We start from the raw sequence: 14833 nt of genomic DNA on the forward strand, positions 1-14833 counted from the left end.
TCTAAGAATAAACCTACTTTGTCCTCAAGTCAAATTAAATACCAAAACACAATTGGATAGAGTAAATATCTCTCTTTCATACTGGTAATTCATTTTGTATAAATATTTTGAAAAATAAGAGAATTTCAGGGCTGAAAATATGCCTCAAAACTGAGTTTTCTCTTTCCGTTTTTTGTTGTTGCAAATTGTGTAAAACATTTTATTTTGAGCCTCAAAAAATATCTACATGTGTATCACCACAAAGTTGAACTTCAGAGGCAGCCGTAGCTCAGTCAGTTAGTACGTACATACATGTATATGTTATAATTCGAGTGCACCCCCCCCCCCCCCGATCTGAAATCGCCACCTTTCGTCATGCTTCTGCAAGCTTACTTGACTTATAGACGGTACGAAACGGACCTTTGCTTTCGTCGCTCGGATATGTCCTACCGTTTCGCTGCACATCGATTTTCAACCAATTACAACAGAGTACGAGTATGCGGCACGACCGCTTGATTTTTTTTATTGGTTTAAGTTATAATGTTCAAAGCAACTCTATCTGCACGGGGCCCCAGCTAGACCACACGAACGGAGGTGCAAGGCAGATTGTGACCGGCCTTTGTGACCGAGGCTACTGGACTACAACGTACTTCCTATCAACAAAATGAACATCCGTTTTATTCTAACCGTTTAAAAGGTTGAACAGGCCATCATCCTCGATATAGTAAAGGTCAATCTTGGCAAGAGGTGCATGGAGGAGGAGTGTAATGACAACGCTTTACGTGCTTATTCCTTGAATGTAATATAAATCTGCGGTTAACGCTGTGAATAGAAGATAAAATTGAACCATTATCAATTCAGATTTATAAGTGACATTAAGGGCAGTGAGCACCACAATGGTTGCTTTCAAGTTACTCGTCATTTCTGCGATTTGGGGTGCCATTGCAGCCTGGTCCGGTTATCGAGCAGCAGCTCTTTCCTATACACATGAGAGGGGATGGGAATCATTATGGTTTGGTAAGTGGTAGCCGTCTAATAAGGATTCTTATAAAAGGAAATGATACCTCAACAAAATAGCTACCGTTGGTAAAGGTGGAGGTACAATGTGATAATCATTTACCAGCGTGCGTATGCATGTTTCAATATGTACGGGTGATATGACCGGTGTGTTGGCTCAGTTGGTAGAGCGTCCGTCTCACAGCCGGGAGGTCGGGGGTTCAAACCCCGGCCGCGTCAGACCAAAAGATGTTAAAAGATGGGAGTTGCTGCTACCCTGTTTGGCGTTCAACAATTAAAGGGATATAATAGAGCCTCGTCGATCTGGCGCTGCACAGCGGCTGCCGGGCCGAAGATCAATTGGGCAAAACAATTTTTCGGAGTGTTTCATTTCTGGTGTCTATTTCGAACATAAAAAAATATGGATTACGATAAGTTAGACATTATTACCCTTCTATTCGAATAAAACATAAGCACAACACTCGTGCCTGGTAGAATGAATGGTAATCTAGAAATAAAGTGGCGATGGGGCAACCGGTGAGCTGGTGCTGGGAACGATTTTGTAAAGGGCGTGCTATGTTTTGTTCAGGTGTAGCCGTCGGTTAAAAAAAACAAGCAAGCCCCCCCCCCCAAAAAAAAAAAAAAAAAAAAAACACACAAATGGTTGCTGCTCCCAAATCTCTGTCATTTGGGAGCAATCACCAGCAATGCGCACCGCCCACTGAAAAATCTTGGGAGGATGCTGAAACACCACCGGCACCCCCCCCCCCCCCCCCCGCTTCCCAGGGACTGGCCAGGGGGCTAGCTGACAACTCTAACCATACATGGCTATAGTTCCCTGGGACAACTTGTCATTTTGTAGAGTGTACGAGCTCTCGGTTGCCCTCTTTGATTTACTTTAAACCATTCGGTAGTTTCATTTTTTTGGACGGCCGGGCTTTTATGGTTTCGAATAGCTTATATGGGTTCCATTTATACATATCGTGGATTCTCTAAAATACATCTTCCTGAAATATGGTGTCAATCTCTAGAATGCATTGCGTCAACAACTTTCTGCCTATTGCCTAGTGTGCTAAAGCAAGAACCCAGTTCTGGCCCCTGGGAGCGTTATGCAAGACTGGTGACCATTTTTTGAGCTAAATAATATACCATACGTCTGTATGTGGCGGACTTATGGCACCTAGTAAAAACGTGTCCCAGTCTTGCATCAAGTCTTTCGTAAGTTTGTGGACAACTTTGTGAAAGACCCGAAAGCGTGAATTCTGTAAGACTCCTTGAAAGCGGAGGAGTTATTGTAGGTTAATCTGAACAATGGCATTCACAATAGATTTCCCAGGGATTTGGCCCCCGACGTGCGGATTCGCCTTCTTTTGTGTTGTACAAGCTATGATTATTGCTGTGCAAAATTGTTTACTACTCCAAAGTCACTGAAAATGCCTACATATTTGCGAAAAATATTCCTGCCTAGAAAAATAGCAAAAATCGTCAGGTATAGGTTGTGAATATACCGCATTAACACCATCGAAACAGAGAGGACACGACATTTGCTGGGGCGACAATTGCTCCGAGCTTCATTTGTCTAAGATATAAGGTTCGGGTTGAAATAGGGTTTTATGTTCGGTTTAGGATAGGGTATAGTGTTAAAGGGGAAGGTCATCCTGAAGATAAGTTTGTTGTAAAAATAATAGTAAAAACAAATATTGGTGAAAGTTTGAGGGAAATCTGTTAAAGATTAAGAAAGTTATTAGAATTCTAAGTTTTTGATTTGTGACGTCATAAACGAGCAGCTGTCCCCAAAATGCATAAATTTCATTTTTTTTTTATATTCATGATAGGGTGTGAAATTATTTGTCTTTTGTTATTCAAAAGGTGTAATAAAAACCATTTTTAATTTTCTGAGAAAATAACATTTCATTGATCTTACCATTCGCTGTGAATGCTGCGACAATAGGACGTCACAAATAAAATAATTATTATAATTATAATAACTTTTAGTATTTTGACGGATTTTTCTCAAACCTTCGGCAACCTTTTTTATTATTTTTTTTCTGCTATGTTTCAATAAACGTTTTGTCAGGGTGAACCTTTAAATCCAGGATTGAATTCCATTAATGTGTGGAATTTGCAGTTTTCGCTGGAGCAAACGCAAACGTCATGAAACCCAAAAAGAATCCAAATCGGTCGATGCTACGCCATGTGAAATAATGAAAGGAATGCTAAAGGGGAAGAGTCCGTTTCTCCGAAACGGTTGTAGAGCAGAAATGCATGGGCCAAATAATGAAAATTATAATATAGCATTTAGAGTGCATCATTCTTCAGAGGGGCAGAGGAAATAATCACAGGGGGGGGGGGGGGCTTATTTCGAAAGTAATGAAAATATGGCCTACTGCCCGTATTCTATTAAAAGTCAGGTTTAATTTAGACCATGGTCTAACTCTGTGCTAAAATTATGGTAAGCCAAATATGTCAAAATTATGTTTACATCGTATGCTGCTCATATCTACAGTGCTTTTTCAAATTCTTTATGGTGAAGACAACTATCTTATTCATGCTTCCCAGAAAATTAAGAGTTATTTGAGACTAAAATGAGTTAATAACAATAATAATAACGTTTTACTTATCCAGGGTAGCCACTTCAATCAAAAGACTGCTCTTACAGCAGGCCCTGCATAACATAATATGTTATTATTACCCTTCTTCAGTCTAAATGCTGAGCGCCAAGCAAGAAGTCAGAATATCCCATCTTTGTAAGTCTTTGGTATGAACCCACGACCTCCCGTTCATGAGGCAGACGCTCTACCACTGAGCCACCATGCCCGGTTATATTCAACCTCTACAACTTTAAACCAGAGTCTAAATTAAACCTAACTTTAGAATACGGGCAAATGTCTTAAAGTTGGCTTTGAATGACTTTAAAGACTTGGCATTGTGTGTTGTTAAAAGAGGTGTCACCCCGGTTCCCTAAGATCTTAAATTCCTAGTGGGTACTTTGCCATACACAACATAATAATAATGATTGTGCAACACATAACTATATATTTCCTAATTGAAAAACGCGTTAGTATAAAAGCAACAAAAATCCCTGAGAACATGTATAATTGTTTTCACAATTTCAAATTAAAACAAAAGAATCAATAACTTTTTTATTATCAGATTATGCCACATGCGTTTTGCGCAGAAAAAGAATATATTTTACTTTATTTATTTACATAGAGTCAACTATTTTCAGCCCGGAGTATGATCGGTGTCAAGTATTGACAGCATTTTAAAAGAGAGAGATATATATATACTACAACATCTGCTTGTCATGCTTGTCGTATTCTCATAAGAACCCCCAGTAAAAATCGTTCCCAGGGCATGCAACAATCCATACATAATAATAATAATAATATATGTGATTTGTAATGCGCCAAAACCACTCTGCAGAGTGCCCAAGGCGCAGTGAAAGAAAGAGAAAAAGTTCAAATATAATAGTAATAGATTCAGGAACAATTAAGGGTAGGAAGCATTGAATAGACATAGTAAGGATTAAATTAGGGGGACTACTGCTTACTTTTAGTAGACACAAAACATATCAGAGATTTCATATCTGATCAAAGGCAACAATCAAAGGGTATATAGACAGCATCGTTTCGAAAATACATCAACCTAATATGGAAACATTATTTATTCCCCAACCTCTCCTTCTCGAATGCTATACTTATACCTACTAATCTATCTTAATCCAATACTTTGAGGGATCCCCATTTAAGAAGACATGCTTTTCAGCGGATCCCTCTATTTCCTCAACTTTTATTTTATTAAAAAGATGAAATAAAAATAGCATTGCAGATGTTTAATCGATATTGTTCTAAATTTAGTTTTACCCTCATAGTATATATCATGAATATATGATAATCATTAATGTTTATAGCTTACGGTAAAAAGTTATCTATTTCCTTTGCATACTATTATTGCGTACATGGTATATACCTTTGTATTGATTTGTATGGTTATTATATCATATTTGTGTAACATATTGAGTCGCAATGAAAGAAAGTAAACCTGAAACTTCCAGAGACGAAATTTATTTCATCACAAGAAGGAGTAAACAAAAATCAAACTCTTTCACCAGTAAATTTAAAGCGTGAAGAAATAACTTCATTCCCATTTGATCAAAGGATGTTCGGTTGTTTACCTCACTTAGAATTAGTGTTAGGCTGCTCATCGAATGCATACATTTTTTAATGATTTTGTCAGTCAAATGGCAAATCATGCAAATGGGTTGGGAGAAATGAATACTTGTTGCCTTCTAAAACATAAATGGTAAAATTGTAAGCTGTAAATTGTTGATTTCATTGACATGTATCTCAACCTTGACATGGAATGGCTTTCAAAGAACCTGGAAAGCAATTGCGATCTTTTACCACTAATTCAGTCTATTCTTAACTATTCTAAAATTTAATTTTATATTGGTTCTCATTGTCCAGGATTCCTTGCTGTTGCTACATGCTGCATCTCTATCCTGTTCTTGTGGATACTGACACTTCGTCCATCTCCTCAGCAGGGAGTTCTGTCGGTCCTGCGCCAAGTATACTATGCTGGTACTTCTTACATCAGAGGAAAGTATCACCTCTGGCAAATTAAGGCAGCATGGGAGAACCCTCACTATGCTCAGGAACAGTTTCTGTTAAGAACTCTCAAGGAGAATGGGGACACCGACTACGGAAGGAAGTTCAAGCTCAAGAACTTCCGGAGCGTAGAAGAGTTCTGCAAACATCATCCGTTGACGGCCTACGAAGATTACAAACCCTATGTCGAGCGTGTGATGACTGGAGAGCGTGATGTTATGACCGATGTGTTTCCAAGGGCATTTAACAGAACATCCGGTACGACAGGTCCTTCGAAGTATTTCCCACAGAAAAATCACAGGTATAGCATTACAAGGATGTTAGATATCACCTATACTAATCTATACAATCTCTGTCCACGTCTGAGGTTACTTCAAAAGAAGTTATTTCACTACGTCCAGCCAGAAATACAAATAACTGAAGGTGGGGGAAGCATGATCACGATCGCTGTGTCAGTTTACGAGGAAGATGGTCTCATAGACGCCTGCCATACCACGCCGCCAATGGGATTTTGCATCCAATCCATGAAAGAGGCAAATTATGTCCATGTTCTTTTTGCTCTCCTGGACCCAAACCTGGGTGTGATCGGTAGCGTGTTTTTAGGTTCAATCGACGCAATGATGAAACAGCTGGAGAATTGCTGGAAAGACATCATCTATGATATAGAGCATGGAACAATCAATGTGAAAATGAGGTTCAACGATGTTCGCATCAGGTCAGCATTAGAAAAGGCTCTTGGTAATGGTCAGCCGGAGAGGGCGGGCGAGCTTCGACGTCAGTTCATGAAAGGATTTGATGGTATCATGAGGAGGGTATGGCCGAGCCTAGAGACGTTATTTGCCATAGATAACACTGGAATTTGGCCGCTTTTCAAAGCAAAATATGCTGAAGGTTCGTAAATCAAATTAAACAATAGCATAAATCCGTATTGATAATTTGGCTAATATGATTCTGACTTAATTACGCCCTTTAGATGCCTTCTATCCCCTGCAAATGTGAGTTTCGCAGAAAAAGTTACATGTTTAGAATACCACATGTTGCAATCACCCTGTTCCACAAAAAAATAATAGCAATAATAGTAAATAGTGCCGCCATGATCCCGTGTGCCTGGCGTGTGCCTGGAAATTCGGGAATACAAAGTTGTATATCATTCTAGAGTAGGCATGTTTCACAAGACTACAAATACCGAGATAATGATGTTGCATCCATTTATTGCTGTTCCAATCCCTCGTGTACATTCACTATGATCATCGTGTGATGGATTAGCTTACATGTTAATTTTTGGGGGGTGAGGCCTGGGGATGGCATCGTAGGTACCTACGTGCTACGATCTTTGCATTTACATTATGGCTATCATACGATTTCTTACGTTAGGCATCGTAGATGGTCAAAGACAGCCTTACAGAGGCACGACCGAGATTATATATGATGTCCCTGTGTTGATCATATGATAATCCTGAACTGGTCGAAGTGATCGTGGTATGTTAATTCAATTGACCCATACCCTGCCATTTCCCCCTTATATAGTAGGAAGCCATGATTGTATTGTCACAATTAATATGGTCCAACGATGTATTTTAAGGGCTACGATCCTACTAAATAAAATAAAAGTATAACTCGCGCAAAAAAATCTTAGACTCTACGATGATTGTGAAACCGTACGCAAATCGTAAGATCGTCGTACGCCACCCTTATGATATAGCTAGCTATGATCACCGTAATCATGATCATCCTGATAATGATTTTAGGCCAACTGTAAACCGGGCATATAATCACTTGTCGCGTTAGATAATTCTTTTAGACAAGGCAATTCTTAGACTGAATAGTTATTTTATGTGTGATTATTATAGGTATAACATTCGTGAACTATGCATACGGAAATTCAGAGGGGATGTATCTCGCATGTTCTCCGTGGTATTATGAGGATAACAGAAGCATGATTCTCTTCCCCAACTTCGCCTTCTACGAGTTTATCAGACTTGAAGATTCGTGAGTGACTTGTTCATACACATCACTTCACATTACAAGTTTTCAGAACCAATTAGGCTCAACGAAAATGGTTTGAAAGAATTGCTTATTCACATTCGTATGTACACGGTGTTTATAGGACAAGATGCCAGGTGAATTATGAAATAGAGAGAGAGAGAGATAAAGAGGGGGGGGGGGGTCTCGTTGCAAAAGAACTTCATTGAAACCAAACACATTCACACTCGTAAATATATAGCTTTTAAAAATCCAATAAGCTCGTCACTCACAGAAATACACTCAATATACGATGAAAATATAATATGAGTATCTGAATATAAAAATTGAGTTTGATATGGGGTATTGTTCCTTATACAATGACTCATCTTTTGTATAAATGATAATCTGAAATCATCTCAGAAATGCCTTAAATAAAGAATAAAAAGTGGTATGAAAGTAAGAAAAGCCCAAATACTTTTAATAGGCTTTTCTTACATTCTATTCTTACATTCTACATATCTATTTGATATTTACCAAAGGAAAGAAAGTCAGCCTGAAACTCTTCTCATAGATGAATTGGAGGTCGGGCAGGAGTACGAGATCGTCCTCACCCAAGATAGCGGAATCTATAGATACCGGATTGGAGATGTCGTAAGGATAACCGGATATTACTACAACTGTCCTACATTCGAATTCATGTACCGGTAAGTAAACCGTGTACCATTATAATTATCATCATTAGGTGGTTTCAGACCGCCTCGAAGTTCGTCAGTTCCAGGTATTCTCTGATCGGGAAATTTACCCCGATCAGAAAATACCAGGTATTTTGGTAATGTGAAAGCAAACTACGCGTAATTTCCCCGAAAGAAAATACCCGCTAAATAGTAGGTACTTGGCGAAATTACTAGAACTTTCGCGGGGATTTTTCCAAGGTCGCAGGTATTTTGGCAATGTGAAAGCAATTTACGGGAACATTTAGCCCAGCGTGTCGTTGGGCGTGGGCGCCGTTGGTGGCTGCTGGGCTAGTGGTTTTGAATCTCGCGCCTTGCCTGCTTATTAGACCATACTGCGCATGCTCCTAATTTCAGGAATTTATCCCGAAGGGTATGTTTCGGGGCGGTGTGAATGCAGGAATAATTAATGGGTATTTTTTAGCCTAAAAATGTTCTCGTAATTTAACGGGGATTCTTGTGATCGAGGCGGTTTGAAACCGCCTATTGTTATTTGTTGTTTATTTCGTCTTCCTTCTCCCCTTATGGCAAAGATGAGGATTTTTTGAAGCACATACTACACATTATCACATATCATTAATCAGTGCATGGGAGTATGCCACTCTCTTCAATGAGATTAGATAATTTTTGATATTTAAATCATCTAATAAAATTCCTTATAAGTGTTGGTTATTTTAATTTTAAAGTATCTGTCATTGCTCAAGCTGTTACAATATAATATTTATGAGTTTGTTGTGATACGGTGTGGGTAAAGACATTGAATCACGTATTAATTGATGCATTTTCAACATTTTACCTCACAATTTACCTTAATCGGGTACCATAGATTATTACACTTTCAAGGGTAGAACTCCTTCAGTTGACAAATTAGAATATGTTTCCAAGGTAGCGTTATATAATTCGCCAGAATGAAGCCTCTAGTGACACTATATAGATTTCTTCTCGAAATCCTACAGTTTTTCGTACAATTAAAACATATTTTCTGTGCCTAAAATTAAATAAATCTCGCATTAATATTTACCCTAATGACATATGTATATATATATATATTCTTATCGATAGGATGGGTTTGATCCTGAATTTGCGTTACGAGAAGATGAACCAGGTTGTCCTGAAAGAAGGACTCCGGTCGGCCGTGGGTCAGCTGAATGGTGTAATTCTAATCGACTATGCAGTAGCTGAGAGCACCCTTATTCCGAAATCATCACCAGGTATATTATATTTCAGATGATGCTATTTTTTTTTACTTTGCATCAAACCTTACCAAGTGCGTTTATTCCCTTGTTATGTTAATTGTGTGGGAAGGTGTAAGTTGTTCAACTAAAGGGGAAGGTCACCCTGAAGAAAAGTTTGTTGTAAAAAATAGAAAAAAAAAACTATAAAAAGTATTGGTGAAGTTTTGAGGAAAATCCATTAAATTCTAAGAAAGTTATTAGAATTTGAATATTTGGATTAGTGTCGTCATAAACGAGCAGCTGCCCATAATTATGTTATGTTATATAAATGCATACATTTCAATTTTTAATGGTTCGTAATGACTTATTTTTATTTTCATTTATGTAACGGGTGTGAAATAATTTGTCTATTGTTATATTGATTGTACAGTAAAAAACATTTTCAATTTTTTTGAGAAAAGGACATTTCTTTATTTTTTTTTCTGCATTCGATATGTAGGAAAGCGGCCCGCATATGACGTCACAAATAAAAAATTGAAATTCTAATACCATTTTTTATTCTTTGAAAGATTTTACTCAAAGCTTCGGTAATATTTATTATAATTTTTTTTCACTATTTTTACAATAAACTTTTTTCACGGTGACCTTCCCCTTTAAAGGTGCTTTCATAATTTTCTCAATTGAGTTTAAAGCGATATTACAGAGTTAAACGGCCCATGTTATCTCAAATTTATAATCTTCTTTGATTTTTACTCATTTATACCTCCCCTACATAAATGCATTCCTTCTGTATTCGCTTATTGATAAATCATTGGTGGCGGTCGCCACCGGGGAACACTCGAAACTTATTTCAGTTTCCTGAATGTAAATTATTTTCAGACTCTCCTAACAGCAGATACGTGTTTTCTATCATATTTTTTTGTATAGCATTCGAAGAGAGTGAAGACATGCCGTATTACGTGATGTTCTTAGAACTAAGCATGGGAGGAAACAGGAGTAAAAACGACCAGGCCGAATTTACGAATGTTGATGAGATCAGAGCTTTGGTAAGCGGCAGCTTATTTGCGTTTTATGAAATGTTTAATCAGAATCTTTTTGTATCAATTTTTTGAAAGCCATGCTAAGGGGTCACATTCTGGCGAGAACTTATTTAGGGGCCAAAATGTGTAAATGAAGCCCGCGAAAAACTTATTTAGGGGGTTATTTTGCACACAGAGTAAAAACTCGTTTAAGGTTTGTTTGGAATTAATTTGGTCACGAATATGTACAGCAATACATTTGACTGCCCCCCCCCCGGGACATTTATGCACCTTTCATGGTGCAGTTCATTATATTATGCTCTTTAAAGGGAAACAATTTGCTTAAGTCGGAGGTGCGAATAAATGTAAAATATTTGCACATCTTTGTTAGGGTCCAAAATGAATATTTCCGAAGGCAATGAAGAGTGAAAAATGGTGCAGTTCTCCACTTTTTCTCACTTAAAGTGCGAAATCGCTCCCAAATGGTGCTGCTATAGTATTGCATTTAGGGTGAACTTGAACATTAAAAGGACTAATAATATCTAGGTACTCAAATATAAGTCTTAAACTAGGATGACGGATGCGGCATAAATGCCTAAGCTTTTCTAATCCTTAGATTATAAAATATAACTATCTTAATGCTCAAAGTTTGATGTTTTCCCCCATTTTGCCCTCTTTAGGTCGACGAAGAGCTGCGTGCACGTAACAGTGATTACCAAGAACTACGGAGAGGAGGCTCCATATCACATCCCCGTGTTTTCATCGTGAAAGCGGGAACATTTGACGATTTGAAACAATACGTTGTGAAAAATACCACCACATCAGCTAACCAGTACAAAGTGCCACGGAGAATTCACAACGTCGACGCCCTTAACTTCATGTATGGACATGCAATTAAAATCGTTCCTGTGCAATGAGGTGCTGCACTGTAATACATCTTAGGTCCATGGTTTAATAGTTAGCGTGGGCTTGAGCAACCCCAAAACTCTTAACATAAGAAAATAATTGATTGTATAACTCCAATCTTACTTTGTCGGCAAGTGTCAATTAAGTAGTTGCAGTTAGTAACCATTCGATATAATAGCTTTCGAAAACACTATACGTTTAAACGTTAAAAGCAAAATAAAGCAAGAAAATGTTCAAATGTTATCATATTTCGATCTGCCGCAAAACGCTGTCTTCTATATTATAACAAGTTTTAACCATGGTAACTTGGTTTTATTATTGTTTTTATTCATTAAGCTCCCCTCTAATTTCATCAAATCCACATCACTCCTTTCAATTGAGGTTCCATACACAAATGTTGACATTTCTATAGAAACACAATCCATAGCTAGGCATATAATTAAATTACCATTTGGTATACATCCATGTTATTTTTTTCCATTAAGACTCATCCAAAATGGTTTTAATTCATTTACAACGAAATTGGAGTAATTAATACCGTATGGACAATCTTTGAAAAACAGTGACACCTAATGAATGTTATACCAAGAAATGTAAATGATCATTATTGCCATCCCCACTCCCTTCCTCTTTATATGCTGTTATGAAAATAGCGTTAGTAACATTAGTATCTAATAGGATGAACTGGCGGCGATGACTACAGATTGATAATTAAAAAATCCACCGAAAATTCGTCAATTGGGGAAGTAGAAGTGCCCTTATTTCGACTAAGATGAAATATTTGGAAAAGCTGTTTGATTTTAATTAATATTCCACGTATCTATCAGTATAAAACTTCAATTTGGTAAAATAATTGTTAAATCTTCAACTCGACATCAACTATTCGTTTTACTATCATTACATAGATGTACCAGGGATATTTTTACTCGTTTTTACCCATGTCCCATGTTTAGATGTATATAATTAGAGAATATTCCGAGTTATACTTTCGTTGTGCATGTAATACTTATTTTGAATATATCTATTGTTGCTATTCTCATCAAAATGCTGGAACACTCTTCAATTTTGTTCATCTTTCCCCCTTCCTCCTTTCCCTCTATCTGTACACTACTCTCATCTCTTCCCGATCTTTATCATTATCCGTCATTTTATATGTGCCTCTCGTCATCAACTCTTCTCTTAATTTGTCGTTTACTTAGTCTCTAGCTATTTTTTAATATGTTTTCTATTCGTCCCTTTCCATTCTTGATCTTCTCTCTCTTCTTCCTTTTAACCTTTCTTTTCTTCCCCTCTCCCTGTTCCTTCTACTTATCTTTCCCTCTTTTCAATCTTTACTTCCTCTCTCTTTCCCTTCCTATCCTTCATTTCTCTCGTTCCCATTTTCTCTCTCATTTATCCTCCTCCGTTGTTCACCCCTCTCCATTTCCTTTCTTCACTTTCTTTTCTTGCCTCGATCCCTACCTATCTTTTCCTTCTAAATTTTATATTTCTTTTCTTCTATTTCTTTTAATTCTCTCTCTCTCTTCCCTTCCCTATTTTCTTTTAAAGGTTTCAAAGGGAGGGGTTGTTAGATACCCGATCTGAACTGTAATGAAAAGAATATCCTCATTTATTGTTGTTCACCCATCAACAAATTAATGACCCCCTTTATTTCTAAGAACATCCTGTCATGATTTGGGAGGCGGATGTGATCAAAGGAGAGGGGTGGGTGAACCAGGAGCAAGACTATCCCGAACTGTTGACAATAAAATAACAAAACAACAAAAAATCGACCAGTACAGCCAGTTTTGCAGGTGTTCGCTTTGTAGCACGTCTACTTAGTATGATCTTGGTCAAGTAGCATTCATTTCAACCTTTCATTCCCCTCATTAGGTTTTTTAATAACTGTTTTTATCAAAGAATTGATGATCCCAATCGATTGCACGTTATACACAATGTAAATTCGCAAATGCCTATAATGTTCATAATTCAGTTTTATCATAAGTTTGTCAAATTTAGTGTTTCCTTTATAGAGATGAGATTGTCGGTGTATAGTTCACATTGAAGGGAGGGGGATGTGTATGTATGGAGAAATAACTTATCTAAGAAAGTTAAAGAATGGATCGTTGACTCCATTACATTAAACCACTATTATTTCATACAACAAGAAAAACGTTTCCTTCATTTTTTTTAAAGAAACAGAGAAAGAAGAAAAATAGGAAGGAAGGGAAAGAAAGAATAAGGGAAAGAATAAAAAGGGAAAGAAGAAACTAAAGAATGAGAGAAAAGAAAACATCTATTTATCTAAAATTGAAAATGGAATCTACAACATTTTCCGATCACGCAAGTTTTGAAGACATAACGGTCTATCACAAGAAAACGAAGTACATGTAAACGTAATGCTAATGAGCCCTAGGGTAAATGCGTGCACGGCCAATATTTGGGACGCGGGTGATTGAGGATGCGGGAAGACACCCTCGTCTTCTCCCCTCGAAAACCCTCGGGTAGACGCAAAAGCGCCCTAGGGTGTTTGCACGGGCGTGACGCTTCCCGCGGCAGTCACTGTAGCACTATTAGCTGCTGATCTATGAACGCCAAGAACCGTTTTCAAGTATTGGTCATGTATCTTTTCAGGAAGAAATGATTCATACAGTTTTTATCTTCACGTAAGAGCGTTGGCAAACTCCAAATTCCAGTACAATATAATAGGATGGGTTTTACACATGAGTCAAATAATTTTAAATGTGAAAGTGCTGCAACCCTATTGTCTGGTACGGTGTTTCTGATACAAACAGTGGCTTTCTTTGCTTTCCACATGAACTGTTTGATAGCTATCGTGAAGGAGCCAGAGGGTTTAAATACGAGTCCTAATATGCTAAATATTTGTATTCATCTGTTATTTTGACAGGGCAGTATCTATGAGGAATGATGTTTTTTCTTATTACCCGTCCGGCATATTATTAAATATCGTCATTTGTGTTTTTTTTAATGTTAATCTTAATATCCCATCTATTACAGTAATCATTTAATTTATTTAAACATGTTTGGAGCCCAGGTGCGGTCTCGGAACGTATTACAAGATCGTCTACATTTATCAAACATGATATTTTATTTCGATCCAAACTAACAGGCCTACACTCGTCATCAAATATATCGACTAAGTCATTGATGTATAGCGAAAAAAGTGTTGGGCTTAAGTATGCATCCTTATTTTAGTCCCAAAGATGTATTAAAATAAGGCGTCCGTCCTTGTTGTAATTTAACAGGAAATTCAACTTTTGCATACATATCTTGTAAAATATTCAAATAATCACCACATGCGACATATTTTTTCAATTTATGAAATAGGGCCTTCCTGTTTATCGAGTCAAACGCTTTATTAAAATCAACAAAACATGCATGTACATAATATTTTTTAAAGCCTGATTTATTATGGTTTTGAGGGTAAGTGTATGGTTAGTGGTACAGTTCCC

The 14833-nt window shown here is 37.3% G+C and overlaps 1 protein-coding gene across 1 annotated transcript; it reads left to right on the forward strand.

Annotated features, from left to right (window-relative positions):
* Positions 1-344: 344 nt before the first annotated feature.
* Positions 345-13526, forward strand: LOC129274891 (uncharacterized). The gene is made up of 7 exons (XM_054911633.2): positions 345-996; positions 5445-6476; positions 7436-7574; positions 8090-8254; positions 9344-9492; positions 10384-10502; positions 11156-13526. Exons 1-7 carry the CDS (start codon positions 876-878, stop codon positions 11390-11392), a joined length of 1962 nt encoding a protein of 653 aa, XP_054767608.2. The 5' UTR covers positions 345-875; the 3' UTR covers positions 11393-13526.
* The last annotated feature ends 1307 nt before the right edge of the window (positions 13527-14833 follow it).

Source organism: Lytechinus pictus, chromosome 13, assembly GCF_037042905.1.
Source record: "Lytechinus pictus isolate F3 Inbred chromosome 13, Lp3.0, whole genome shotgun sequence".
Lineage (NCBI taxonomy): Eukaryota > Metazoa > Echinodermata > Echinoidea > Temnopleuroida > Toxopneustidae > Lytechinus > Lytechinus pictus.